The sequence below is a fragment of the Aulonocara sp. 'chitande type north' Nkhata Bay genome, linkage group LG23 (genome assembly GCF_057382095.1).
Source record: "Aulonocara sp. 'chitande type north' Nkhata Bay isolate Kocher_YH1m ecotype deep benthic linkage group LG23, A_spYH_male_GT1.1, whole genome shotgun sequence".
NCBI classification, from domain to species: Eukaryota; Metazoa; Chordata; class Actinopteri; order Cichliformes; family Cichlidae; genus Aulonocara; species Aulonocara sp. 'chitande type north' Nkhata Bay.
In genome coordinates this window covers 22,212,949-22,240,124 of record NC_141365.1, presented here as the reverse complement: position 1 = coordinate 22,240,124, position 27,176 = coordinate 22,212,949, and the positions used below count along the sequence as shown (strand labels likewise).

Sequence of the window (27,176 nt, the reverse complement as noted above, 5' to 3'; positions counted from 1 at the left end):
TGACGTTGGTGTTGATCAGCATGTACCTGCATGTTTGTGTGTGTGTGTGTGTGTGTGCGTGCATGCTGTGTAATTATCGGATGCTGCAGCCCTGGGAAGCCAGCAGCCATCATAACAAATTAGAGCTGACTGCCATCCGCATGAAGATCGACTTCCCCGTCCTCCCCCCCTCCACTCGCCCCCCTGACGCTCATTAGTCAACAGAAGCACTTTATAATTACTCCCCTCCAACACACACTGATGCACACTCACTTATATATACACAAACATTTTTACCCTACATGCACCGAGACAAAACAAATACATGTAAACAAATGAATATTAAAAGCAGTGTTCCTTTAGTGAGTCCAGCTATCCGAAATATCTTCAACATGCCAACTCAAGCAGCACAACAACTGTATGAAAACTGTACACACAGCTATACTTTCTGCTGTGCTTTTTTGAGATTTAGTGCTTGTGTCACTTATTACTCGTCCTCTTAACAAAGGTTTAAATGTGTCAGACTTAATTGTATTAATTTCAGAGAAAATATAAATTCCTGATCGTGGACCCATCATCCTAATCAATTAAACATACATTGAGCTGAAACTGCAATGCAATCACAGTAACAAAATTTACAAAGTCCTTCATATTTTCAGCTAACAGAGAAACTTGAAGGATTTTATTCTTGATTACATTTATGCTTAACTAGTTTATGGTTTGGGGGTTTTTTCTGCTAAAAACAAAAGCAGACAAAAATATTCATGCAAGATCTTCACAGCCTAGTAATAAGACTTGAATCTCAGGTTAGTGTGCATGAGAAATCAAATTTTCAGTATAAAAACAATGTAAACGTACTCACAATAATTTTTAAATAACTACATTAAAGCCAAATTAATATCAGTAAGAATTAAAGTGATGCGAGTGAATACAGCACTTAAAAATATGTATACAATAAATCAAAATCCACGTTAAAGTTGGACATAAAAACACAAGGAGATGCCTACAGTCAATATATTTGAGTTCAGCTTTACGACTGTATCTGCTTAGCTGAATACACACAACACAAAAACACACACACTCACTCACACTGAGCGATCCTTGGATATCGACGTGCCATTAGCCCTCCTCCATCAGGGCACTAATGCTTTTATTGTTGCTCATGTTCCTATTTATTTATGAATCTGAAGCATGTTTCCCCCTGAAGAGATTAGAGGAGGAGGTCAATATTATCTCAATTAACCCGCGACGCTCCACTGCAGCTCCATCTCTCTCCTCCCCTCTCTCCCCATCGCTGTCCTGTCGATAGTATTTATCAGTCCATTCCTTAAGTGGCTCGCTGTTTGTCGTTTCCCCTCCATAAATCCTGGTTTTCTTTCTATCTTTACTCCTCCTTCTCTGATTTTTCCATCGTTTCTCCACCTCTGACTGCTATTTTTTACCCTGTGACTTCTACACCTTCTGTGACTGGCTTTTTTTAGTCCTGCATTTCACCTCTAAGATTACACAAAGGCTATTTTAACCCTCCCGATGTTAAAGCTGGAAACCTGTTTTGTTCTGGGCACTCAAAAATTACTCAAGATTTAATTATTAACCCTCTAGTAAGACATTCACCTAATAATTGTTTATTTTCCTATTGTATTGTACTATTAGTCTAAACAAAATAAGCAAATGAAAAGACACTTTTTCTAAATTATAAGTCAGGGTGTTGTGTGAAATTTTTACACTGATAGTGGCTACTATAAGGTTGTTTAACAGCATCTGTGTTTCCAAATCCACACCTGAATTTTTCTTAAATTTTCTCACAGGTTTTTTTAAACTTATGTGTATAACAGGATGTAGTTGAAGCGCTAAAATGCTGCCTTTGTCCCTCATCATAGTAGTATTTATCCATGGAGGGGTCTCTCACACGTTCCCTGAGACACAGTGGGAGGAAGGCGTGGAGCTTTTATGACAGCTTTATGGAGTGCCAGTGACGGTCTATGAAATGATATGTAGAAGCTGTGTCACCGAGGTTGCATTCACTCAACGCCTACTGCTCCTCTGAAATTACAAACCATCGCTGGGGTTACAGGCATGTAACTGCTGATAAATACAAACCAATACAGTCGCACTAAAAACACAAAACTTGTGTGGAGGGGGTTAAAAAACATCATATGCTATGCTAACCATCAATGATATTTTCTTAGCCTTCAAGAGAGTATCAGCTGCATATAAATATAGTAGAAATTGATAATTACCTTGATTTGTCAAACGGTGGTCTTGCTGGAGCCACTTAACATTGTTTTATTCCTCTGGGCACCCATTTAGGTTAAATTTTTAACTGTTAGATTTAAATAGAAGTCCACAATAACATGGGGGAGAAGCTATTGAGAACTGGTACATATTTGCCTTCTCAGATCACACGATTCTGGCACAACTTCACTTCATGGAGAAGAGCAAGCATGTAAAAATCCTGAAATTCTAACATTTGTGCTATGAAGAACAACTTCATTGCTTGACCAACATGTCCTGGCCTGTAGCCTTCGAAGGAAGAGTCGATCAGATTAATGAAATGTTGTAGTTAAACTGTGTAACTTCAGAAAATAGTGTAAATGTGGCCAGATTTGAGTTACACTCAAAAGTAAATAAACCTAAAATCGACATGAGGATGAGGAGTTGTGGAGCCCCACTCTGCTGTTGACATATTTACCATTTTTGGTATGGAAATGCATCTACTTACATCATTTAGTGGCTTAACGTCCTCTTGCATTGTGCACTAAATTACTGCAAATATGTGAAAACATCATCCAAATCATAAATCTCTCCACATTCAACAAGAACCGTGACTAAAACCTGTGTAAAAGAAGAGGAATTGGTTGAGGAACGAGACAAGGCCGGCAGAGGCTTTGTCCAGGCAGCAGGAGGGATGGGAGGGAGAGTAAGGGAAGAGGAGGTTGGGAGGGGTGGCTGATAGATGGAAAAATGCCCTCCCCTCGTGGTCTCTCAAGTGAGTAATAGAGGCCGAAATTTCATTTTGCAAGTGGCTGATTTAATGATCCAAAGGGTAATTAATGGCCTGATTATCTTAATGTTAAATATGGCCAGCAGCAATTACGCTGACCTCCTGTCTGTCAAGGTCTGGCCCCCCACTCTCGCCTCCCAATTAGGTCCTGTTTGGAGGTTTGGTGGGGGGGGTGGAGAGAAGGAGGAAGAGTGAGAATTAGAGGAAAGGAAAGGAATGGACGGAAGAAAGAGGAAGCGTGTAGAATGGCAGAACAAGAGGGAGGTACAACGAAAGGTGAGGGGAAGATAGGTAGAAAACAAAGAGGAGGCAGAAATTTGGAGGGAAAAAAGAAGTGATGCTGGGCGGAGGTTGGATGGATGAGAAGAGGAGGCGCATTAGTATGACCGTCAGTATTAAACTCCTCCATTTTTTTTCTCTCCTCCCCTCCTCTGTCAACTCCCCCGGTGGACCGGAGGGAGGAATTATGTTCGGAGAGATCGCGCCTCACCTCCGTGGCGTCGCCCCCCCATCCAATGAGATATGTGACAGGGCCGAGCCCCGCCATCTCCAGCTGTTGTCATCATCTCTTTATCTTCCCCGGTTCGTCCTCCTCCCCGCGCGTCTGCCCACAGCGACGGCTGGTCCAGGTCTCATTAACATCAGCGAGTCGCGGTGAGGATGAGGAGCGAGTACTGTCGCTGCTAATCGTTTTAGGGCTGGAGCTCATCGCGCCGAATGCAAGGTCTTGCCACGCCTGCTCAGCGCTGCAATGCTTCACAGTGAGGGGAGATACTTGTTGACGTGCGTCGCTCGCAGTGGCAAAGAAGGGAACAGGGCAGGTTGGGTACAGTGTGGATGAACACCAACTGTGCCAGCTCTGCTGCGCCAGAGGGATCCTGTTAGAAGTATTTATTTTCTTGCTGCTCACAAACCACAAAAAGGCTCCGTTGTCCTCTAAACGTTCCCATTAACCTCTGGCTGCCCCGCGGTCAGCCGTCATCACCTCAGCTGGCGTGGTCGCCCGGTGCCACGGCCCAGCTGAGGCCACCGCTGAAGGGGCTGCTAAGTTTGGGCTCTCTGCCCATCCCGGAGCACCCACAGGGGCCTCGCAGGCTCCGTCGACACTGCTGCCGCAACACCCCGAGTCTCCGGTTCTCGGCGCCGCAGCTCATTGTTTTAATTACGTGTCAAGTGGCGCATCAACACCAGCACCTTAGGCCTGCTCGGGCTCAGCGTGTTAGCAGGCCTGAGCGGACAGCAAGTGACAGCACCGCTAATCCAAGCTCCTGGCCACTGGACTGGGAAGGTGATTGCTGGCAACATGGTTGGCGGCTCCCTCCCTCCCCCTCCACCGTTACTTCTCTCACGCCAACTGCTGACCTTTGGTAGTCTGTCGCAGAGGGTCAGCGTCTTCCCCTGTTTATGTACACACACACACACACATCTGAGTATGCTCAAAGCCTGTGTTCATTGTTTCACTGAGATCTTCTGCTGAGATGGAGATGATAAACCAAACGCTGTCCAGTGCTTCCAGTCAGTTACCTGCAGCCATACTACCAGCAGTATATGCGCCTCTGAATCATGAATCATGGTGATATCAAGGATTCAAACAGGTTTATTATTACTATCAATTCACTGCTCGTTAACAGATTTTAAAAAAGAGTTTACGTCCTGCTGAAAGCCATCACATCAGTTTTCAGTGTGAACAACAGGGGGAGGCAGAGGTATGTAGATGCTGGGGAGCCACACCTTAATTAGACAGTAGAAAAATGAGCATGAATGAGGTCGGCAAAAGGATGAACTCGCAGGGCCATGCATCGCGGTGCCGCCACGCACTTAACATCGGGGCCCGCATGACAAATGCGTGGCCAGTAATAATTCAGCAGCAGGTCTGTCGGCGCTGGGAGCCAGGAGAGGGGAAAGAAAAAGGGCCCTTTATGGGAACAGATTAGTCTTGTTCCCCCCTAAGAAAAGGCCAGCGCTAACAGATTTAAAATTAGACCGGGGGCTTTTAATCTGGACCGGGGTGCAGGTGCAGCGGGCGGCCCGACAAGGCAGCAGGATTGGGCTCAGGGGACCAGATGGGGCGACCAGGAGGAATGGGGCAGCCACATCACAACATAATTGCCCCCCAGGGTCAGAGCCAGTGGTGGGGAGGAGGGGACAGCCCTGCTTCATATCCCATAAAACCCAAACTGATATCCTCCACTCACACACACACCTCCCCCTCTCTACTGTGTGATCATAACACAGATTGGACTGGTGTGATTTGAGATGGACACATGCAGATCAGATGGTGATACAGGACGATTTGAAGTTATTAATTACAGCCAGTCACTGATGGAGGTCCTTAGCCTCCCTCGGGTGTCAGAGGTGTTTGCGGCCACCTCATTTTAATTCATGTTGGCGGTTCATGCATAAAAACACAAAAGATTATCACATATTTCTATTATTCATCAGCTCTTTTTAAGGAATAGGGGCAGTTTGAAATTTTTGTTAATTTGTTGTATGTTAGCCTCATTTTGCTACAGAAACTGCTGACTGACTGAGTGCTGTTGAGCTTAGGGGCTCCAAACAGGGCCGAGTACAGCCTGCTCTGTTAGTGGACTTTTGGCCAAAGTATATGAGACTTCAGTTGAAATGTAGCATCGATTTTCTGAACCAAACTCAATCCAAACCCTAAACATTTGCCCATAGTTCAAATTTTCTATCATATTTAATTCGTTTACTGCAGTTTTTTGTTACTGTGTTCAGGTATGAATACCTGGAGGGAGGTAGTTTACTTGTCTGCCCTTCGTAAGTAATAGTATGAACTGATGGGCTGTACGAAGTACTTTGAACCCTAAATCAAAACTACTTTAGTCTAAGAGCTGTGAATTAGCAGAATAGGTCCAGACACCAAAGGCAGTGGAGTAAATGTGTTTAAAGAATGAGGCATCACACCTCCAACCCTGCATTTAGTGAACACCCAGCTTTGCCACCTGAACTACAGCCACCCTATTTAACATGCATGTGGGCAGAAGTGTCAGGCCTGAAATAGATGTCACCGTGTCTCCCATGAGGCCGGACTCACTCTGTATCCGTATGCATGCGTGGGATTATCTGCATACATGTGTGCTCGTGTATCCATTTGTGCAGATCGAGCCGGGCTCTGTTTCATCTGCAGCGGATAACTAGCTGATCCCGCCTACCATCATCTCTCTGTTATTATCTGCAGCCCCTGCAGATCCGAGGCGGCCCCATGGCCTGCATTTTAAACAGCACACACACCCGCGCGCGCACACACACACACACTCGCAGAGAGGAAGCCTCCTGACAGGCAGGGCCAGTGCAAACGTTGAAAAATAATTGGCCCCTACATTCTAATTCATCTGTAAAAGGGAGGCCTTGATTAAATTAGTCCTAATAGACATTATTTTGTACATGACTGCCCCGCCGCTGTTCGTAACCGCGTCCCCCGACTCGCCTAACAAGCCCTCCAATTTACTATTGACATTAAGCCTGCTGACACGAGCCAATCACCGGACCATTCATCGTTTGTCATCGCGGCGAGGTTATGCTAATGCGGGCTAAAAGCACAAACTAAATGCACATTCTTTATGCCTGAGTCATCAGATTAACCTCGCTGTCCTCTGCCCTCCCTCCCCTGCCTTATTTTAATAATGAAGAAATAAATAACGCTCTCCACATGCGTGACTCGGTCCGTCCTCTCAGCTCGCCGGATTCTCTGGGCTCCTGCTCGCCGTAAGCCAGCGGGGGCTGGCTCCTGGAGCAGAAATGAATCTGTGCGCCGTCGGTACGAGTCCCCCTTCCTCCCCGCTCCCCCTCCTCCCTTTGGCTAATTGGCTCAGTCGGCAAATTGCTCATACAATAAAGAAAAGGGAGAAAGGGGGTGGAAAAACTCGAGGACAGAGTTCTCCTCGCGTCGGCCGGTAATGTGTTTGGATTGAATGGGTTCACTGCGAGCTGCGGCCGGCTGGTAAACATTTCAAACACTGAGCCATGACGATACACTTAAGAAAAATTGTCCTCTTTTATTTGTGATTTGTGCTAATTCACACATTGTGTTCACATCTTTTAGAAGGAAGTGATTTGTTTGTGGTTTTCACTCATGCATTTAGTGAACGCGTTTTATGCCTCAGAAATGAAAGCAAAGCACAGAAAAGAGGACTTTGTTCGGGTGAGGAAAAGGGTTGGATGTTTGTCCAAGAAGTTAAATTCTCAGGGTATTTTTAAAGAGTTTGGATTTCATAAATATCTATTAAAATACAACAGACTTGTTCAATAATAGAATGGTAGGACTTGTTTCCATCAGTATTCCCACCAACAGAACATTGAAAAGACAAATGACCAACCGTATTCCTTAGATATTAAAATCTGAAGAATATAAATTGGACACAGTTACTGTGACATCACCCACTGCAGTGGTCCCCAACCATTTTTGCGCCACGGACCGGTTTAATGTCAGACAATATTTATATGGACCGGCCTTTAAGGTGTCTCGGATAAATACAACAAAATAAAACGATACCACAGTTTTTGTCTTGGTCGTATTTTGTAAATATAAGAATAAACGCGAATTCACTGTGTAATTGTGTATTATAAAAAAGTGTATTAGCAGCGTCCTCCTGAAATGCACCAAAAACATTGAGAGTAACATCCTCCTCTCTGCCCCTTAATGCTCGCTGGTACACAGCAAAATCTCCAGTGTTAAATTAACACTGGAGAGTGTCTATATGGGTCCACACCTCTGGGTGTTAAATACAACACTGTTGAGTGTTAAATTAACACTTTTGACAGTGTTATATGTTTAAAACTAACCTAGTCAGTTTTGAAGATTAACAATGGCTAACACTGAGCAGTGCTGATTTTCTAACACTGGAAAATAACTCAAAATGTTAGAAATATTCCAGTGTTAGAAAATCAGCACTGCTCAGTGTTAGCCATTGTTAATCTTCAAAACTGACTAGGTTACTTTTAAACATATAACACTGTCAAAAGTGTTAATTTAACACTCAACAGTGTTGTATTTAACACTCAGAGGTGTGGACCCATATAGACACTCTCCAGTGTTAATTTAACACTGGAGATTTTGCTGTGTAGCTATGGTAACGCCTAAATATTTATTTCAAAATAAAAGACCCAGGGAAACAGAGTTAACGATAAAAACCCTGAACACCATCAATTTCATCCCGAGCCTAAAATCTCGCGGCTGGGTACCAAACCGGTCCAGACTTTAGAGGGAAAACCAGCACACCGCAGACCACGGCCTCTCTGTGTGAGGATCTAAACGTATTCTACGCTAGATTCGACGCAGCGAACACCATGAGACCGGACAGTGTGCGCACCGCGGATGACGTCAGTGCGCACACTGTGTCTGAGGAGGATGTGCGGAAGTGCTTCAGGAAGGTGAACGCGCGCAAAGCTACTGGTCCGGACGGGATTCCCAGCCGCGTCCTCAAGTCATGCGCGGCTCAGCTGGCTGGAGTGTTCACACACATCTTCAACCTTTCCCTCTCTCTGTCTGTAGTCCCAGCCTGCTTCAAAATGGCCACCATCGTCCCTGTACCCAAATCCTCCACCATCTCCTCATTGAACGACTGGCGACCTGTAGCCCTGACCCCCATCGTAAGCAAATGCTTCGAGAAGCTGGTCAGGGACTTCATCTGCTCTGCACTACCCGACTCACTGGACCCTCTACAGTTTGCATACCGCCACAACAGGTCCACTGATGATGCCACAGCCCTGACACTACACACTGCCCTGTCACACCTGGAGAAGAGAGACACGTATGTGAGAATGCTGTTTGTAGATTACAGCTCAGCATTCAATACCATCGTTCCCTCGAAGCTGGACAGGAAACTGCAGGATCTAGGACTGAGCAGCTCCCTCTGCAGCTGGATCCTTAGCTTCCTGTCTGACAGACGCCAGGTGGTCAGACTGGGCAGCATCACCTCATCCCCCATCACACTGAACACTGGTGCTCCACAGGGGTGTGTACTGAGCCCTCTCCTATACTCACTCTACACCTACGACTGCACAGCCACTAACAGCTCCAACATCATTGTGAAGTTTGCGGACGACACTACAGTGGTGGGTCTTATCACCAACGGTGATGAGACGGCTTACAGGGAGGAGGTCAGCGCCCTGACCCACTGGTGTCAAGACAACCATCTCACCCTCAACGTCGCAAAGACAAAGGAGTTGATAGTGGACTTCCGGAGGTGCAGAGAAGTACACACCCCCATCACCATCAACGGCGCTGCTGTGGAGAGAGTGAGCAGCTTCCGGTTCCTTGGAGTACATCTGGCTGAGGATCTTACGTGGTCAGTACACACAAACAAAACAGTGAAGAAGGCGCAGCAGCGCCTCTTCTTTCTCAGGAGACTGAAAAGATTCGGCATGAGCCCCCGCATCCTCAGGACCTTCTATCACTGTGCCATTGAGAGCATCCTCACTGGATGCATCACCACCTGGTATGGCAACAGCACCGCCTACAACTGCAAAGCTCTCCAGCGAGTAGTGCAGTGCTCTGAACGGATAATTGGAGGTGAGCTTCCCTCCCTCCAAGACATCTACAGGAAGCGCTGCCTGAGGAAAGCGGGGAGGATCATCAAGGACTCCAGTCACCCCAGCCATAAACTGTTCAGACTACTTCCATCAGGAAGGAGGTTCTGCAGCATCCGGTCCCGTACCAGCAGACTGAGAGACAGCTTCTTCCACCAGGCCATCAGACTGCTGAACACGTCATAGACACCTCAGCTTCACTACTGGAACTTCAACATTATGCACTCCACACTGTATATAAATGCCACTTGTTTTGCACATATTCAACTCTGTATATTTTATATATTTTATTATTATTATTTTTATTTTTTTTATTTTTTACTATTTAATTTGTAAAATGTGTATACACACACACACACACACACACGTAGGAAAATATTTAGTATACACATCCAGAAATGCATACACTATTATATATTGTACATATATTTATTAGTTTCAGGTTGGCCATTCTTGTATTTTGCTCGTTTGTGTTGTTGTGTTTGCACATCTCTGTTGCTTGTGGGGCTCGCACACAAGAATTTCACTCGCATGTGCTGTGCCAGTGTGCCTGCACATGTGATGTGACAATAAAAAGTGATTTGATTTGATTTGGCCCAGGGGTTGGGGACCGCTGACCTACTGGTTTAAAGAGTCCTGTTTTAAAGCCTTCATCACACCGGATGGACTCACTTTTGGAGCCTGCCTCTAGTGGCCATTAGAGAAACTACATGTTTTGATAGTAACTTATCAATTACGTGTTTTACGAAGCTGTAGCATCAGTTTTGATTATCTGTAAACTTAATATATTTTTTCATTTGCCAATCATAGTAACAGGACACTTAAAACAAAGGTATTTAAAGCACAAGTTGGTGTTACTTTATGAAAGAAGTTAAAATTAAGCTTTGCCTGACACATACAAACAGACCCATATCAGATGATTTCAGATACATCACCGGCCTCAGAAATGTTGCATCAGCTGAGCTGTTGCACCGTTTAAATGTCTATTAATGTTTAATATATGTATTTTTAGATCAGGCTATTGTTTTTATCTTGTACATAATGGTAATATTTGCAGTAAAACCCCTGTTTTAATCATTAGCTGCCTTTTTTTTTCCCCCCTCCGCTGCCTCCTGTGCTACAATAAAATCTCACCTTGATGTGTTTTAAATCGAGCTACTGATTAATCTGGCTCTTGGCTTTGTCCTGTCCAAACCCTGTTACTGCGTTAACCCCCCCCCCCCCCGCCCTTTTGTGGTCAGACAGGTCCACTCATCTGCATCCAGCTAATCTAGTAGCAAATGTTAATGGCTTTCCCGGCCACGAGGCCCAAGCCTTCAGGGTCACCACTGTCTTTGCTGAGGCCACTTCCTCTTTTGGACCGGTGACAGGAGGCCCTGAAATTCCCACAGAGGAAGCCTTTTTCAGTTTGATGTAGACAGTAAGTCAGGTTATTCCCAACAGGAGCAGTCAACATTGAATAGAGCATCCATCTGGTTACATACTGTTGTTGTGGTATAATTGTAACCTGTTTAACCCTGTTAGGGCAAAGTCAGTAATAAAAAGTGACCCTATTCTTAGTGGGGGGTTTATTTTTGGGGGAGGGGTTTAGTTTGTTTTTGTGGTATCCTGATAGCTGAGACTTGGGAGAACTATTTTAAAAGCCAATAGCAGTATGTATACCTGTTAATATGACAGTGTGCAGGCTTGTTACATCTTGATCAAAGAACCACTTATCCAAATATTATTTATTTATGAAAGAATCAAGAGGTTTAATCTTTGTTTGCAGACTTTTGATTCAGATAAAACATGTAGGCTCTTTAATTGTCAAAAATACTGAATATAAATGTATGGACAAATTCAAGGCATCTTCACATGTGATTCATGGCCATATCATCGTGATCTCGTCAGATCTTAGATGTCTCTAAACCAAATGGGCCAGACTTCAGTGCCAAAAAGGTGCTGTTATAACCCAGATATCGATTTTTTTTTTCTGGAAATTGCATTTTAAAAATTGTGAGAAGTCTGATATTTGAGGACAAGACAATTACCCTTTCACAGCTTTGAATATGCTATTAAAGGGTAAGGAGTGTCTTCTCCTTGGATTAAAGGTATCTTTGGGAAACTTTCCCAATAGGACGAGTGTTTTCTTGAGAATAATGAAATGAAGGTCATGTCAAAGTTTCGTACATGGTTCGGAAACGAGTTAACATTCCTGATTTGTTCAACAGCTACAAATTAAGCAGAACTTTATTCTTGTTGAGTCCTCCTGTTTCTGATTTATAATCTACCTCCAAGATGGTGTTGGACCGATTTGTTTCCATTGTCCAGTTGTGGTCATGACAAGCTAACGTTGATGCATTCCTGGACTACTATCATTGCAATATGCAGTGGATATTTCTTTTACACTAGAGAAGATGCCCCTGATATTTTTACCTTCCTGCTGTCTCTCTCTCCTTGGGTCTCTTCCTTTATATCTGTGGTTGCTTCTCCTTTTCCACCTCTTTTTATGAAAACTCCCCCTTTCCTCCCCCCTTCAGTATCTGTGCAGCATCACTGGAGCATTGCGTTTCACCCCAGAGATCAGCTTCCCATCGGTTTGCTCCATTTCTCCTCCACCTCTTCTCCCACTCTTTCTCTCCTCATTTGCATCATCTCTGTCTCTCCTGTCCGAATTAACCCCTCCATATCTGTCTAATACAGTCTCATGGCTGACTTCAGCCCAACTCACCCCTCCCTCCCCACACAGAGACCTTTCTCACCCCACCACCCTCCCTTTAATTATCTGTGCCTATCCAACGGCAGCTAACGACCAGCTAGAAAGGCTAATTGATTTCAGCCTCTTCTCTTCTTCTTTCGTCTCATCTTCTCTTTTCTGCTGTAAGATAAAACAAAGCACGCATGTTTTCTGCATGGATTTAAAGCAGAATTAGTGGCTCATTTTGCTCCTCACCTTGTTAGAAGCCCCTCCATTTGACGGTGATTTATCTTAAATGCACATTAGGTCAGGCAGCTAGCTGATGCTCTTATCCACGCTCTCTATCTATCTATTAATCTATTAATTAGAGGGCTAATTAGGCTAGAAGAGAAGCCACTGACACCATGTCACTCTTAACCCCCGAATCCTACCGCTCATTACCACACACACACACACACACACACACACACGCTGTAATTAATGACGGGCTTTAACAGCAGTGTGGTGGCTCATACATCTCAGCTTCTCTCTGCAGGCTGAGCTGAGCTGGAGAATACTCTTTTTATCTGCATTTAACTTTTCTTTGTTTTTACTTCATGCATGAAAAACTCAGACAGGACATTACCAAATCTGTTAGATATATGTTTAACCCCCTACTAGGTTGGACTCTTTGTGCTTTACAGCAATGTAGAGATTCACAAAGATGCTGGAAACACAGGTTTTGGTCCACATTGACATGATAGCGTAACACAGCTGCTGCTGATCGGCTGCACATCCATGATGAGAATCCTCCGATCCACCACATCCTAAATGGTTAGCTAGTGTTTTTCCAATCTGTTTTTAAATTTTAACCTCAATCTTTTTGTTTAGCTGACAAAGGTGGCACCCAGGTGTGGTCTTCTACTTCTGTACTCCACCCACTTCAGGGTGTGACATGCTCTGCTTTCAGAGATGCGCTCGGTGGTTATTTGAGTTACTCAAAGTTTGAGTTATTCTCAGACTTCTCTCAGAGAAACGCTGCTCACTGGGTATTTTCTCATTTTCAGATCATTCTCTGTGAGCCCTAGAAGTGGTTGTGTGATAAAATCCTGGTAGTTCAGCAGTTTATTAAATGTTTGGACCAACAACCAGGTGGAACCAGGAGTGTTCAAGGTGGAAATAATATCTTTTTCTCATTCTGATGCCCTGTTTGAACATCATGTCCCCTCGACCATATCTACCTGAATACATTGAGTTGCTCCTGTGTGATTGTCTGATTTAGATATTTGCTTTAAAAGCAACTGATGAACAGGTGTATCGAACCAAGTGGCTGGTGAGTGAGTCCTGAAACACTGAGTGGCATATTTTAGTCATCTGGCATCCAGACAGTGTATTTGCAGAGGGGAGGCCTCAGTGAAGCCAGAACAATAGAACAGTGAAAGAAAAGATAGCAAACAGCGACAGTTTAGCCCTCACTGTGTTTGTGGTGATTTTCTTGCTGGTAGAATTTGAGACAGATTAGAAAGGAGTATTGACTTTGAGTATCAAAGTTTTTTGTTGTTGTTTTTTTTTTTTAAGTTGAAATGGCCACATTTCTGGTTTTGTGAGGTTCTAAATAAAATTAGTCATCAGATTAATTTTCCACTTGTTATACCTGACAAATATAAATATAAAAAAGGATAAGATACATTTTATTTATCCTAAAACTTGAGAAATTATTGTTGAGTTACTAAGTAGAAGTCTTTGCTCTTGCTTCCATCAAACTGTATTCAAAGTGTTCATTTCTGCTGTTGAGGATCCATCGGGCTCTTTCTGGTGTCAGGTCTCTTCAGGTTTTGTTTGGTGGTAATTATGGTAATTAGCCTGGTGTGATTATCGGGGTGTGTGTGCTGGTATTCAGCTCTCTGTCAATGCTGTGTTGTGGGGTCGTGGGCAGATGACCCTCTTAAACACACACACACAGAGCGGTGGGGGAGCAGCTGGTGGGACGTCCAACGGTGGTCGGTCACTCGGCCGGGCCTCTGGCTTTAGCTGGGCAGGAAACTCGGTGTGTATGTAAACACAGCGGAACAAAGCGGCCGCTCAGGGGTAACATTGACACACACACTGGATACACGCATACACACAATGAGAGGTCTCCAGAGCTCAAACAACAGACAGGAAATCGGAGAAGCACAGTGGGCCCAGTGTGGCGCCCTGAGTGACCCCCAAACAAAATCACACTATGCCCCACTGTCTCCAACAGAGACCGAGACCCAACACCACAACACAGCCGCTGATGGAGCTGTCAATCAACAGGTCCACTCAGCTAATGTTTCAACAGGGTGCAGCAGCTACACTAAGACACAAAGCCTCTTGAAAAGTTTATTATCATCCGTATAACTTCAGATTTTCAGTTTCCATCAAGAAAGTTGACTCTGCTGTTTTATTCTTGTTTTTCACTGCTAGCATCAAGACAATCCAAAACACTAACTTAAAGGGTTTTATTTAAATAATGTAATTGTGATTGTCATGTTTAGCCAAAGGGATTCTTTCATTTTTATCCTCTATCAGAACAAACCGGAGTATGACCAATATCTAACTATGTTTAACGTCAGCAGAACATTGGATTTATAAAGTTTGTTTGGATTTTGGAATTAAAACTGACGCCAAATACTCAGGAAGATAACATTACACACTTCCTGCTTGATTTTGATTTGGAGAAGGTGGTATGAACAAAAAGACAGCAGGAGGTGACAGAGTTGAAGGTGCTAACATTGTCATTGTTAGTAACCAGGATGGACAGGGTTAGAAACGAGTACATCGGAGGGACAGCTCAGGTTAGAGAGGTGAGGCTGAATTGGTTTGTACATGTGCAGAGGAGGGAGGGTGGATAATTGAAACTGGCAGGCCAGAGGAAAACAGGAAGACCTCAGAGAAGATTCATGGATGTTGTTAAAGTGGGTGAGATGGAGGCAGATGATCCGCTGTAGTGAAGCCAAAAGTCAAAGGAGTTAATGTTACCAAGTCACAATGAATTTTTTTAACTCGAGGGTCAAGACATCATACCTCACTGGTCACATTTCAATAGTAGTAGTAGGAAAAAAAGGTTTATTTTACTCCACAGTACTACCTAAAGTACAACTCAGTGCCTGTTTTTCTGCACTTTAAAACTGTGCTGACAGACAGAGCCTCTTCTATTCTGTGTTGTGCGCTATTATTTAGCAAGTCACAAATGCACAACAACTCCAGTTTACACTCGCTGGATTGCAAATCAGGTCTGGTGTGACTTCTGCAACTTTCCAATTTGGAAATTCAACTTGATGGAGCGTTCTCACTGAAAATTCCAGCTTTTGTATCTGGTGTTTGTAGCTTTGTACTGAAAATCTTAGTTGTGAGAAGATTTGAAAACCTCGTGAAAAAAACCTGCAGATTCTATTAGAACAGGACATCTGAGGTGAATAAAGTCTGGGATAAATTTAGATGCTACGGCTTTTATTAAGAACAAATTAGCAGACCAAACCACAGACCAGTGATGCCATGCCCAAAGCCATAATAAAAATTAAAGTAGCATTACAGCAATGAAACGGTGAAAACATGAACCACACAAAGGGACAGCCCACATGAGATCCTGTGAAAACAGCATAAACTGAAGGTCAGAGTCGTGTTCCTACTAATCGTCCGACATGAGCTCATTCAGGAGGAGCTCGAGTTTGTGTGAACGGAGCAGTGAGGACAGTAGAAACAGTAGATGGATGAAGGCTTGTTTCCTCTGGCTGGTGCAGTTTTTATCATTTAATTTAACTGACTGACACACACAAACACACATTATAACCCCTCTGGGCTCTGCTTGACATACTTGCAGTGTGTGTGTGTGTGTGTGTGTGTGTTTTCCTGTCACAAGCGATCTCACCGGGACTCATGTTTAATTATCTACCCAGCATGCCTTGGTGCAGGGGCACAGCTCTTTGTCTAATGGGATGTGAAAAGAGACACACACACACACAGATTAACACACAAAATATGAGCACGTACATTCAGACACATGTTAACACATAGTGTCACACACACACGCTCTGTGTGGTTAATTAGTGCAATTAGCCTCTCCACTGTCCAGAGCTGTGTGTTTTCAAGACTCGTTAGCTTGTGATGAAGGAGAGTCACTGTTTACTGCGACACACACACACACCAAACACGCAGCCAAACAAACAACTACACATATGCTAAACAATAACCAAAACAAAACGACTCGTACAAAAAATAAGAAGTCAATAAACTCACACGCTAAAAACTCTCCAACCAAAACACAAACGAACAGGAAGAATAAAATGCAAAATCAAATGTGCAGTAAACAAACCACAGAACAGAAGCTCAACAAATAACCAAACTCATATAAACATACTGTGAACAAACTACTAAACACTCCATAAACAAATACCCGCACACACTGTCAATAACCCAGCAAACAAAACCTCAATAACCACTCAAACATACAGTAAACAAATTCCAAATACATAAATAAATAAACCACCAAACAAATTGAAGAACCAAAAGAATGCTAAAGAAAAAACAAAAAAAACAAATAGGGAAAGATACAATTCAATTCTTATTTATATAGTGCTAAAATCACACCAGCAGTTGCTTCAAGGTGTTTCATACTGTAAAGTAAGGAGCCTACAACAATGCAGAGAAAACCCCAACAATCAGATGACCTTATTAGCAAAAATATGGTGACAGTGGGAAGAATATCTCCCTTTTGACAGAAAGAAAATCAACAGCAGTACCAAAATAAACATCGATTCTAAAAGTTCAAGCTTCTACCGAGCAACCAACTATATTCAGAACCAAAACAAACACAGTACACACATCCAGATCTGTGTGCCTGAGGTGACCACATTCTGTCTTTGATATCAGGCACCTAATTTGGCACCACTGACAAGAGTGGGCTTTCTACCCCAACACCTCACTGGGTTGTCAAACCTGTTTTGGTTCTCAGGGGGTGCTAAGACAGAACTGAAGCTCTGTTGGTGAAAAAACAGGTACAGGTTATCTAAAAAAGCAGTGATGCTGGTATTTCAAGGCAGGACAGTGATATATATAATGTGTTTGAATGTAAATGACATGTCATTTCAGGACATGTTAAGGACACCATTGGGTCAAAATACTGGTGAAGACCTTCTTTAAATATGATGGCAATAATACAAAATCTGCCATGCTTCTTCTTGAAGCCAGTCAGAAAAGAACAGTTTGTCTCTTTGAGCACCTAGGGTTGAGCCCTCTTCTTCTCTGACTTACATCGGCTCTCTGCAGCCCCTTAGCAACTCCGGTGGCGGGGGAAGGCATGCGTTTCCTGGGTCCAGTGGCCTCACATTTCCTCCCTGTCCTCTGGAGGACAGAAGGCCAGAGCCCTGCTGAGCACACACACCAACAAACATAGGCAGACACACACACCCAGCGACACCTCCAGGCTTTGTCCGGGGGCTGTCGGCCGTAGTCTGGAGCCCAGCCTCCCTACTCTCTCTCTGGGCTGGGGCAGGAAGGGAAAGCCCCCGGGACATTCCGTGATGCTAGCCGTCGCCACCACACCCCTGCACACACACTCACACTGGTATCCAGGAAGAGAGTTAATGAGATTCTGCAGGTTCCCACACTGACTGAAAACTTCTTTTTTAAACTTTTAACACTCACTGTTCCCACAGTTTGTCTCCCATCAAGCCTCCCAGCATCCCCACTTTACTCCACACACTACGCCAAATTTCATAATCACACAGATTCTTCTATCGGGAGACGATGGGTTGAGTCAGAGTTTAACAGGTGACTTAAGTGTAGAAAGTGCCGTAATCACAGTTAAGATCCAAGAACTGTTGTGTGTCCAAGGGTAAAGAATGGAAAAGCAAAAAAAAACAGCTTTATTTGCATGATTGTGTGCAGAAATGGTGATTTGTAAGAGATCAACAAGAGGTCTGCAGTAATTTTACATTGACTCAAGTAGAAGGGGCACTGAAATTGTGATTCTATTTTCTAATCTGTGATGTTTTGAAGTGAAAGACCTAAAGCAGCAAGAGTTCCTGCTCAAAAAGCAGGTACATAGAGGCCAAAGTGACAGATGAGTTGGGTTAAATCAGCGTAAAGTATTCCTTTATATACTCTGTCATTTTAACTTGGTTGGTTGCTTGAGGGTTGAACCTTGAACTTGTTAGAGTGCCTTTGAACGTGTAAGCATTGGATGACTGTCCATGTATAAAGAGATTTGTTTGAGGCCCATAGCATGTAGCTGACAGCTGATCACTCGTAGACACTCTGGTTGCATATTTTGTGCCCCATCATCTATCAATAAAGCAACATCCTTCACTCATGCTGGCATTCACATCAGTCCTTTACCTTGCTGACTAAAGACTTCTCAGTTACAAGTTGGTAGTCGATGAGCGTGCAAACCCAAACCGAACCACAGAAAGTCGAGGCTTCACTATGTTACTATGGTTGTGGTTCAGTTCACTGTTGATATTGAAAACTACCTAAACAAACGATAATCTAAAGGAATCCAATCGAATCTAAAGAACAGTCAAGCCAAATTTAGATGAACGATTATTTGGGTGCCAGTAAAAAATGAGTGAGGCAGTAAGAAGAGTTTTTAACCTCTACTCTTTCTCCATTTTCTGCAACCTCCCATCTCACCCCTGAAGGATGTGTTGTTACTGGGTGAGAATAGAGTAGAGGGGCAAGGGAGGAGGGGGGACAGCTCAATATCTCTCCCCTAGGGCTGTTCGGCCCCCACACACTCCCTCCTCTCTGTCCTCTCTCTGGACTAATCCCAGCAGGCTGAATGAGCTGCTGTTTACACGGAGGGATTAGAGCAGAGATTAGAGCGATCAGAGTTGTGGATTAGACAGATCAGCAGTTAATGATACTCGATCGGCGAACAATGCGTCCACGTCCTTTGGCCTTTCACCACGTCTGTCCCTCTGCCTCTCGCTGTGTCTTATTTTACACTCAAAGGAAGAGTTTAAGGGCATTTAAGGGCAAAAAACGCTTGTTTAGTTGTTGTATTAAAGCTAAATTTACGTCCAAATCAAAAGCAAAAAAGTCTGTTTACAGCTTCATGTTTCGGGCAGCAATATGACACTTCATGCTACAGCCATTAGATAGCTGTCAGTTCTTAAAGGTGTCTGTTTCTCTTTTCTCCATCAGGGAGGAGCGTGAGCGCTGGATCCGGGCAAAGTACGAGCAGCGTCTCTTTCTGGCGTCGCTGCCCTGCACTGATCTCCCACTGGGCCAGCAGCTGCTGAGGGCAACCGCCGAGGAGGATCTACGTGCAGTCGTGCTCCTGCTTGCTCACGGGTCCCGACAGCAGGTCAACGAGACCTGCGGAGAAGGAGATGGACGCAGCGCGCTGCACCTGGCCAGCCACAAGGGCAACGTGGTCATCACGCAGCTCCTTATCTGGGTAAGAAAAAACAGTGCTGGTATTCCAGTAATTCTGGGCTTTAGAGGCAGGAGATGATTGATGACTATCCCTCTCTGATTCTTTCTGCAGTACGGTGTGGACTTGATGGCAAGGGACGCCCATGGCAACAGTGCAATGGCATATGCTCGCCAGGCCAGCTGTCAGGAGTGTGTGGACACGCTGGCTCAGTATGGCTGCCCAGATGAACGCAACCCCCTAATGGCCACACCCAACCTTTCACGCCGCAACACCAATCGTAACAACAGCTGCAGCAGCGCCGGCAGTGCCGCGCTCATATGACCAGACAGTTTCCTGTGATGACTCTGAGAAAAATAAACAAACTTCGATTTGGGAGTATCCTGAACGTTTTATTTTGGGAACCACTACTTTAGCTTTGCCCACTTCACCTGACAACCACCAGTAAACTGATCACAGGTCAGTGGTGACGCTGCGGCCAGGCGTCTGTTTGGGAGAAGAAGTCTAAAGCATGTTGGGAAACATAGCCCACGATCATCAAAGCATTTTGGGAAATGGTCACACGACTTGTGCAGGTCAATGAGTTATATTGTACCTCGTCACACAGCCTCAGATTTCACACTACAAAGGCCAGTTCCCGCTCAGACTCAACAACAAACTGAACTCAAAGCATATCATCTTCTGTCCACAACCTGAAACTGTGAGATCAAATCAATGAGAAGGAAACTCAAGTCTTCGTATCTTCTTTGAGGCAGCCACCCATCAACATCATCTTCACTGCAAATCTCTCGAGGATTCTTTACGACCTCTTCACCTTCTTTCAGCTGTCATTTTTTAAAATTTTCTGCAAACCAACCGGCTTTACACATTTTTGTTCTTTTTTTTTAATGTGAAAAAAATCTTGATGTTAAAAAAAAATATCAGCTTAGAGGTAAAACATAAGTGTGATAGATCGCATGTCCTAGACACTTTTTCTACTTTAATTTAAGGCATTTTTCTCGACTGTGTATATTGTATCTCGATGTGCATTGCTGGACCAATGGTAAAAAAATGCTAACAGGGGAAGGGTTTTTGTTTTTCCTTTTTTTTAAGCTATCGGGTGTATAAAGTCATTAAGTGTACAGAAGCTCTTGCCAGGCTCAGGGACTGTCGATCGTCAGCGCTCATTGTCTTTTTTCCCAGCGAGTTCTTTAGATGAAACAACCTGTTTTCACTTCACTTACTTCTGACTACATTCAGCACTCAAGTTGCTCAAAATTGCTGGCTTCACTTAATTGGTTGGATGCCTAAGGCATCGAACCAAGAGATCGATTGGTGGCCCTCTGGCAGCCACTGGTCACTGGTTGGCAACTGGTCGCTAGAGGTTGCTGGCAGTCACTAGGTGGTTGCAAAGAGGTGTACAGTACTGTACTGAAAACCTTCTTGCAATTGCTTGGAAGACGCTCCTTGTCTGCAAACACTGACCAATTACTTGCCCAAGCGATAGTAAAACTGCAAAGGGTGCGACAAAAGCTGGAAATGGGGACCATTCGGCTTCAACGTAAAAGTTGCACTTTTTGAAACATGTTCGTTGCATTATTCATTAATCACCATAAGAGCAAAGTGGTCGATCGAGCGGTTGAACATTTTTCTGTATGTTGCCGATAGTTTGTGGCATAAGTTGGTTTATAAATTTGGTTTGCCATCCACATCCTGGCTCAGCTGGGAATTAACCTGCTGATGAGCATCTATATGTAGGATTTCAAACCTTTTCTTATGCTGAAGGTTTTATCATCTGAACTGAGTGAACTGTAAGCATCTTAAACCCAAACCTGGTTTACATCCTGATGAAAAAGCATTTAATCTGAACTCTGTCCCTGAAGTTAATTTTATTAATGGAAAAAAATGGAAAAGATACAGAAGCAGCTGTCGGAGCAAAAAAGGGAAATTATTGTCTTCAGGTGTTTTTGTTTTGGTTTTTTTTTGGGGGGGGGGTTTAATGTTTGCTATCTATCCAGACACAATGATGGGGAGACGGTTGGTGGCCCCTGCCATCACCGCCACTTTTTTATCTATCCCGTCCAATCAGGCAGTCTCCCTGATCTGCTCAGCGAATCACTAAGAAGGGCTTCTTTTTCTTCTTCTCTGGTCTGAAAACGTCTTTGTTGTAAATAATCCTCCTCTCTTTCTCTGTCGCTTTCTCTCTTTCATTCGAAGCATCATGTAAATTAGAGAACACAGTAAGTACTTAGAGTATGTGAGGTTGCAGAGTGGAAGTGGTTTATTCTAATGTGTTATGGTATGGTTTTGGCTCTGTGCTGAACCATGAAGAAACCAGGAAGAAAAACTTTTGCAGGTGTCTAAACCTGTGGTTCCCAACATGAGAATCTTTACAGACTAAAGGGTCAACGGACGGTTTACAGCAAAGGAAATCAGAAAATACAGATCCAAGTTGCTTTTTTAATGAGAAAGAACAAACCCAAAGGGAAGCTTATAAAACGTCTACATCTTCTCAAATTTAGGTCTACCCTGACTTTAACAAATGTGGTAAAAATTAAGTTAAGACGCAGTATAAAAGTGTTGAGTTTACTTTTGGGGGCATTTGGGGCCACAATAGCACTAGATGTGGTTGAGTTTGAGTCAGGCTCAAATCTGATTATTTAATGAGCACATGGACAAAGTCAAGCTGGACAGTGGACAGCATACATTAAGACTACCCTGAATGTTTATGGATGTGTTTACATTTGTCCAATTGGTCTGCATGGCCATTAACTGTTAGACAAGATGAAGTTTACTTCATACTAGCCCTTATATTTTAAAATCACCATGAGCTAGAAATGTTGGGAACCACTGGCACAAAGGTCCATTTGGATTAAATGATAGGGTTGCAGGTTGATTTCAGGCGTTTTAAAAACACCTTTCTTAATCCTGGTGATATAGATGTTTCCGTTGGTTGTTGAAATGTGTAGAATGAAGGCCTTCAGGTGAAGATAGTTGGGGAACTAGTTTCCCAAACTCAACATTTATGTGATGATTCAGACAGTATGCTGCTCCTCAGCTCAGATCTTCAACTTTCTCCTGTTTCGCCCTCTAATGTAAATGTTGCTGCAGCGGTTGAGTAGCAGCTCTCAACCCGACTGTGTATCCAAGCAATATTCATAAAAACCTTCACGCTCACATCCTAAATTTGTATGCTAACATCGCTTTAATATTCACATGAAAACACAAAAACACACTGTAGAAATGGAAGAAGGATCAAAAAGCAAGAAACAAATGTTTTTCTATCAACATGAACACATTTGTCCTCCTTTTGCCTTTTTTGTTTTTGCACGCCTGCCTTGATGTTCCTAATTTTTGTTGTTGCTATATGTGTCACGCTCCATTTTCCTTACCAGTCATCTTCAAGACGCCGTTCTATTTCCTGTAAATGACAAACCAAGACTATTATTTTTATTGGATGATTTTAGTTTGTTTTCATATCTGACCCATCCCACAGCTGTCCAGAAACAGGACAGGGAAAAAAGACGTCCATTTATTTATGACAGAAATGCACTAATTTACTGCTTTATTTCATCTATCTTAAACACAACTCTTCTACCATCTTCCTTTATGTTCTGTCAGTAACTGACATTGGCTTTTTCTAAGCGGTGGCGGCTTCAGGTTGTTTTCTTTAGAATAAAATTGTATTTATTTTATTTTAAAATCGTGTGAGCAGAAAAATTTGAATTGTAATTAATAATAATGCTAACTGTAGATAGTAGTAAACAAACTAACGAGAGCATTGCGCTAGAGTTTCCGTTTACAAGCGCTTGTTAATGCAACTAGAGATCAGTTAGCTGGTGATAGCTAATAGAGAGGAGGTGAACATTAGTTGTCACTTTGCTGCAGATTTATGCTCATTCAGGTTTGAGACTCAAAGCTAAAATCGAAAAATTGCTGAGTCATCTGTCACCTAAGCTAACACCTAGCAGTGAGCAAGCCAGCATTGTTTTAGGTTAACAGTGCATTTCCCCTTTTAAATATTAATCAAATAAATAGTGAAATAGGAATAGAGAATCGAAACATCGAGGCTCATAAGCTGTAGATATGTTAACTTAACTAAGCTAAGTGAGGGGAAGAGGGGCATAAGCTAAACTTCCCACCATAAAAATGCAAACTGTGACAAACATTGTTTTAAAAAAGATTTTCCCAGCTTCCAAGTAAACAATCTAAGTCAGTCATCTGCTTTCCATTAGAAGTTTAGCAGAACATGAAAACAATATGTGGATAATAGAAACATGGTGTGAAGAGCAGCTAGCTAAACTCTGCTAGCAGAGCATATGGGGTGCTGTATCTCCTTGAGTATGAAGACTTGACTCTTCACAGATGTTTCTGTTGTTCCGTTCACATTTTCTTAGTCTCATAATTGAGGAGAAAACATAGAAAATATCTGTTTTTGTGTATATTTTGAAGCTAAAACATGCTGTGAAGCTCCAGCTAGCGGTCAGTTAGCTCAGTGGCCAGTAGCATGGCGCAATATGTTTCCTAGCCTAGGATCTTTCGGCTGAAGCCGCCTGCGTGTAGATAAATTATGTCATATAACTGCGTTAATATGTCTGCACTGCTCTCGCCACCGCCAACACTTGTACATAGACATCAACAGAACGAAGAAATAATATGGTCAATGTCTAGTTGTGTTACCTCATGTAGCCTCCTTAACCCCACCCAACTGGGCTGTCCACTACATTATTTATAAATGCACCCCTCGAGGAAGACTCGGCCCCCTTAAACCTACATTTTTGTATAATTTTCTCCATCCACTTTTTATTATTGTTGTTCTGATTTATCATCCAGACACATTATTGTTCTTATTGTCACTGTTAATCTAATAATTATTATTATTGTTGTTGATGTTGTTGTTATTATTGTTATTGAATTTTTGTTTGATGTACAGTACCGTTGTATGAAAATTCTACCTAATACAGAGTCTTCTACTGTAATGTGTCTCTTTTCAATAAAGACAAGAATAATGCTTCTTATTATAACTTGAAGTGTGTGTGTGGTCAGTGTTTTTGAAGTGGATTTCTTCAATATTTAGGCATGTATTTCATATTTTCTTTCATTTCCTGGTCACACCTGTGGGAATTTTACTTTGGTTTATATTAGTTTTCTCTATTTGTGGTGTAGGAGGTGGCGAACGAGTATTACCATAATGTAAAAGTATACATAAAACCACATAAACCACTCTGATGTGGTACTTTACAAAGTTCATTAGTTCTGGTTAGCCCACAAATCATTAAAATGATGAAACAAGTCAAAGTTTAAGAATGGTTGAGATTTTGCCCCGCAACCATCTCTGAGGTTTGCAGAGAATGGGCCAAAAGAGTGAGGGTTAGGGTTAGTCTAGTAAGTGGCAGTTCTTTGGGAGAAAATATCTTTTCCCAGGTCAGAGGAGAATGGCCAGACTTCTTTGAAGGCAACAGCAACTAAAATCATCACTCATTGCAACCACAGTATGTAGACAAGCATCACTGACCACACAACATGTAGAAGCAGCAGAAGACCAAAGCAGCTCACAATTCACACATGCTCACCAAAACTTGACAATAGAAGATAACAATAAATGTTACCTGGTCTGATGAGCCTCAGTTTCTGCTGTGACATTTAGATGGAAGGGTCAGAATGCGGTGTTAGACACCAAAATGAGGTTTTACTTCTCACCACTAAAGCAGAAATTTTTCAGTTGTTGGATATGTATCTACTAGATTTTTAGCATCTTTCGTCCATTGTTATGGTATCTTCATCAGCAGGTGACACTCAAGCAAAGTCTCTTTTTGTTTATTTTTTACTCAAAATTATTATTATTATTCTATAAGAAACCTGACAATTTTTGAATTATTTAAATTTAAAATTAGGGATTTTTTTAACTGGAGTTTGAGAGACTCAATCATGTTAAAAGTTTTAGCTTCGAAAAGCTAAAGTTAACATTTTCCAGAGTGTTAAAGATTCAGAAATCAATATATTTGTTGTTTTGTCATTATTAGAAACTCACTTGTTTGTTTTCGGTTATTGTGGGATGGAAATCTAAAATGAGAGAAGGGATGGGGTTGTTTTTTAGGTCCTAAAAAGTTTTTATTACATCAAACTCAAACAAGTTATTGCTTGATGAAAATTTAAAATTAGGGATTTTTTCAGTGGGAGTTTTGAATGAGAGAATCTGTCAGCTTTTCCAAGGGCTTCTGGGAATCGTTTAATTACAGGAGTCTCAGTGATCTCCCTGTGGTGACCACCACAGAAGAAGAAGAAGGAGAAGATGCGTTTTGGCCTCCTTGACGTCAGAATTAATCAGCAGGAGCTGAGCTGCAGCCGGGCGAGTTGGTGTTAATTCAGGGAGGCGGGGGTAGCTGGGCTGAGGCTGATCCCCCGGGTCTCATTTATCAGTCGCCTGCGACGGCTCGAGTTGATTACAATTTGCAAAAAAAGAAAAAAAGTCATTAGAGTCGCAGGCAGCGCTGACTGTTCACACTATGCAGGGTCCAGTCCGGATTTAGGTTTCTGTCGCCTTACTCTGAGCTCACATCTGGTTTTTATTGACACTTAGAGTCACATTAATTCAGAATTCCTCATCCACAGCTCTGACATCACGACAATCATCACAATTACGCAACGGGTGAAGACAGAGCCTTTACTTCCTCGCTTATAACCAGGTTCCATGTAGAAACTGTAGAATTTAAGCGGGAAGCTAACGTTAGAGCAGAAAGAAACTAGATTTAAAGATGCAGTCATTCATTTAGATTTGGCCAAATTGCTAATTGTGGGTGAGATGATGGATTTGACTCAGGCTGCTGCACATGAGAACATTTTTTCTTGTATAGAGTGTGACGGTGCCAGTATTTTGAGGAGTAAAAGTGTCGGAAATGTACCTTTAAATTTCCCGCATTTCTGTATAAAAACAGACTAAGTAAACGTTAAATTACTGTAATTTTACAAGTGAAAACAACCCGAAGAACATTTGTTATTTTCTTCATTAAGAGTCTGAAATGTGCAATAAATTTTCATTTTATCAATATAATACCTGAAAAGGCTTCAACATCAAAAAACATCACGGGCAACTGTATCCACATGTTTCCTTTTCTTCAAGCCACTCTGAAAAGGGGAATATTTTAAGGGTGAGATTATTTTTTTTAATGTGATAATAGGCCTAAACAGCGCATGCGTCAGTGCGCACAGGCGCATCTACATCCAAACTGACTCCTGGGTTTCACTCTGAGGATTTAATTTTGTTTCAGGTAAACTTCAGAGCCAATCAGGACGCAGTTTCTGATATCAGGCGAGAACGTGAGGCCTCATGCCGCCCCCCACCTCAACCACCATCGCCGCCATGCAGGCACGTGCAGCTGGTGGGATGACGTCACGTTCAGGTGAATTTCTCCTCTTCCTTTTTTTGTTTAGCCGCTGATGTTTTAGGATAATGCTCTCGGTGGAGACGCCATGGCGCGCTCCCGTTTGCCTGAAACTTTGTTAATATGCTACGAGAATGCGCAATTCAGTCCGCGCAACAGGCTGAATACACATCAAAGTTTAACGACATTGTAATACTGTTTTCATTTTTTTAACAATTAAAATTTAAA

The 27,176-nt window shown here is 42.8% G+C and overlaps 1 protein-coding gene across 2 annotated transcripts in view; it reads left to right on the top strand.

Moving 5' to 3' along the window:
* Window positions 1-24,585, top strand: part of agap1 (ArfGAP with GTPase domain, ankyrin repeat and PH domain 1) — a 139,076-nt gene extending 114,491 nt beyond the window's left edge. For both annotated transcript variants that reach the window (XM_086283182.1, XM_086283183.1), the window contains 2 exons: window positions 19,356-19,611; window positions 19,702-24,585. In XM_086283182.1, coding sequence (XP_086139308.1) covers window positions 19,356-19,611; window positions 19,702-19,911 — 466 coding nt within the window. In that variant the 3' untranslated portion in view covers window positions 19,912-24,585. The remainder of the gene's footprint in view (window positions 1-19,355; window positions 19,612-19,701) is intronic.
* The last annotated feature ends 2,591 nt before the right edge of the window (window positions 24,586-27,176 follow it).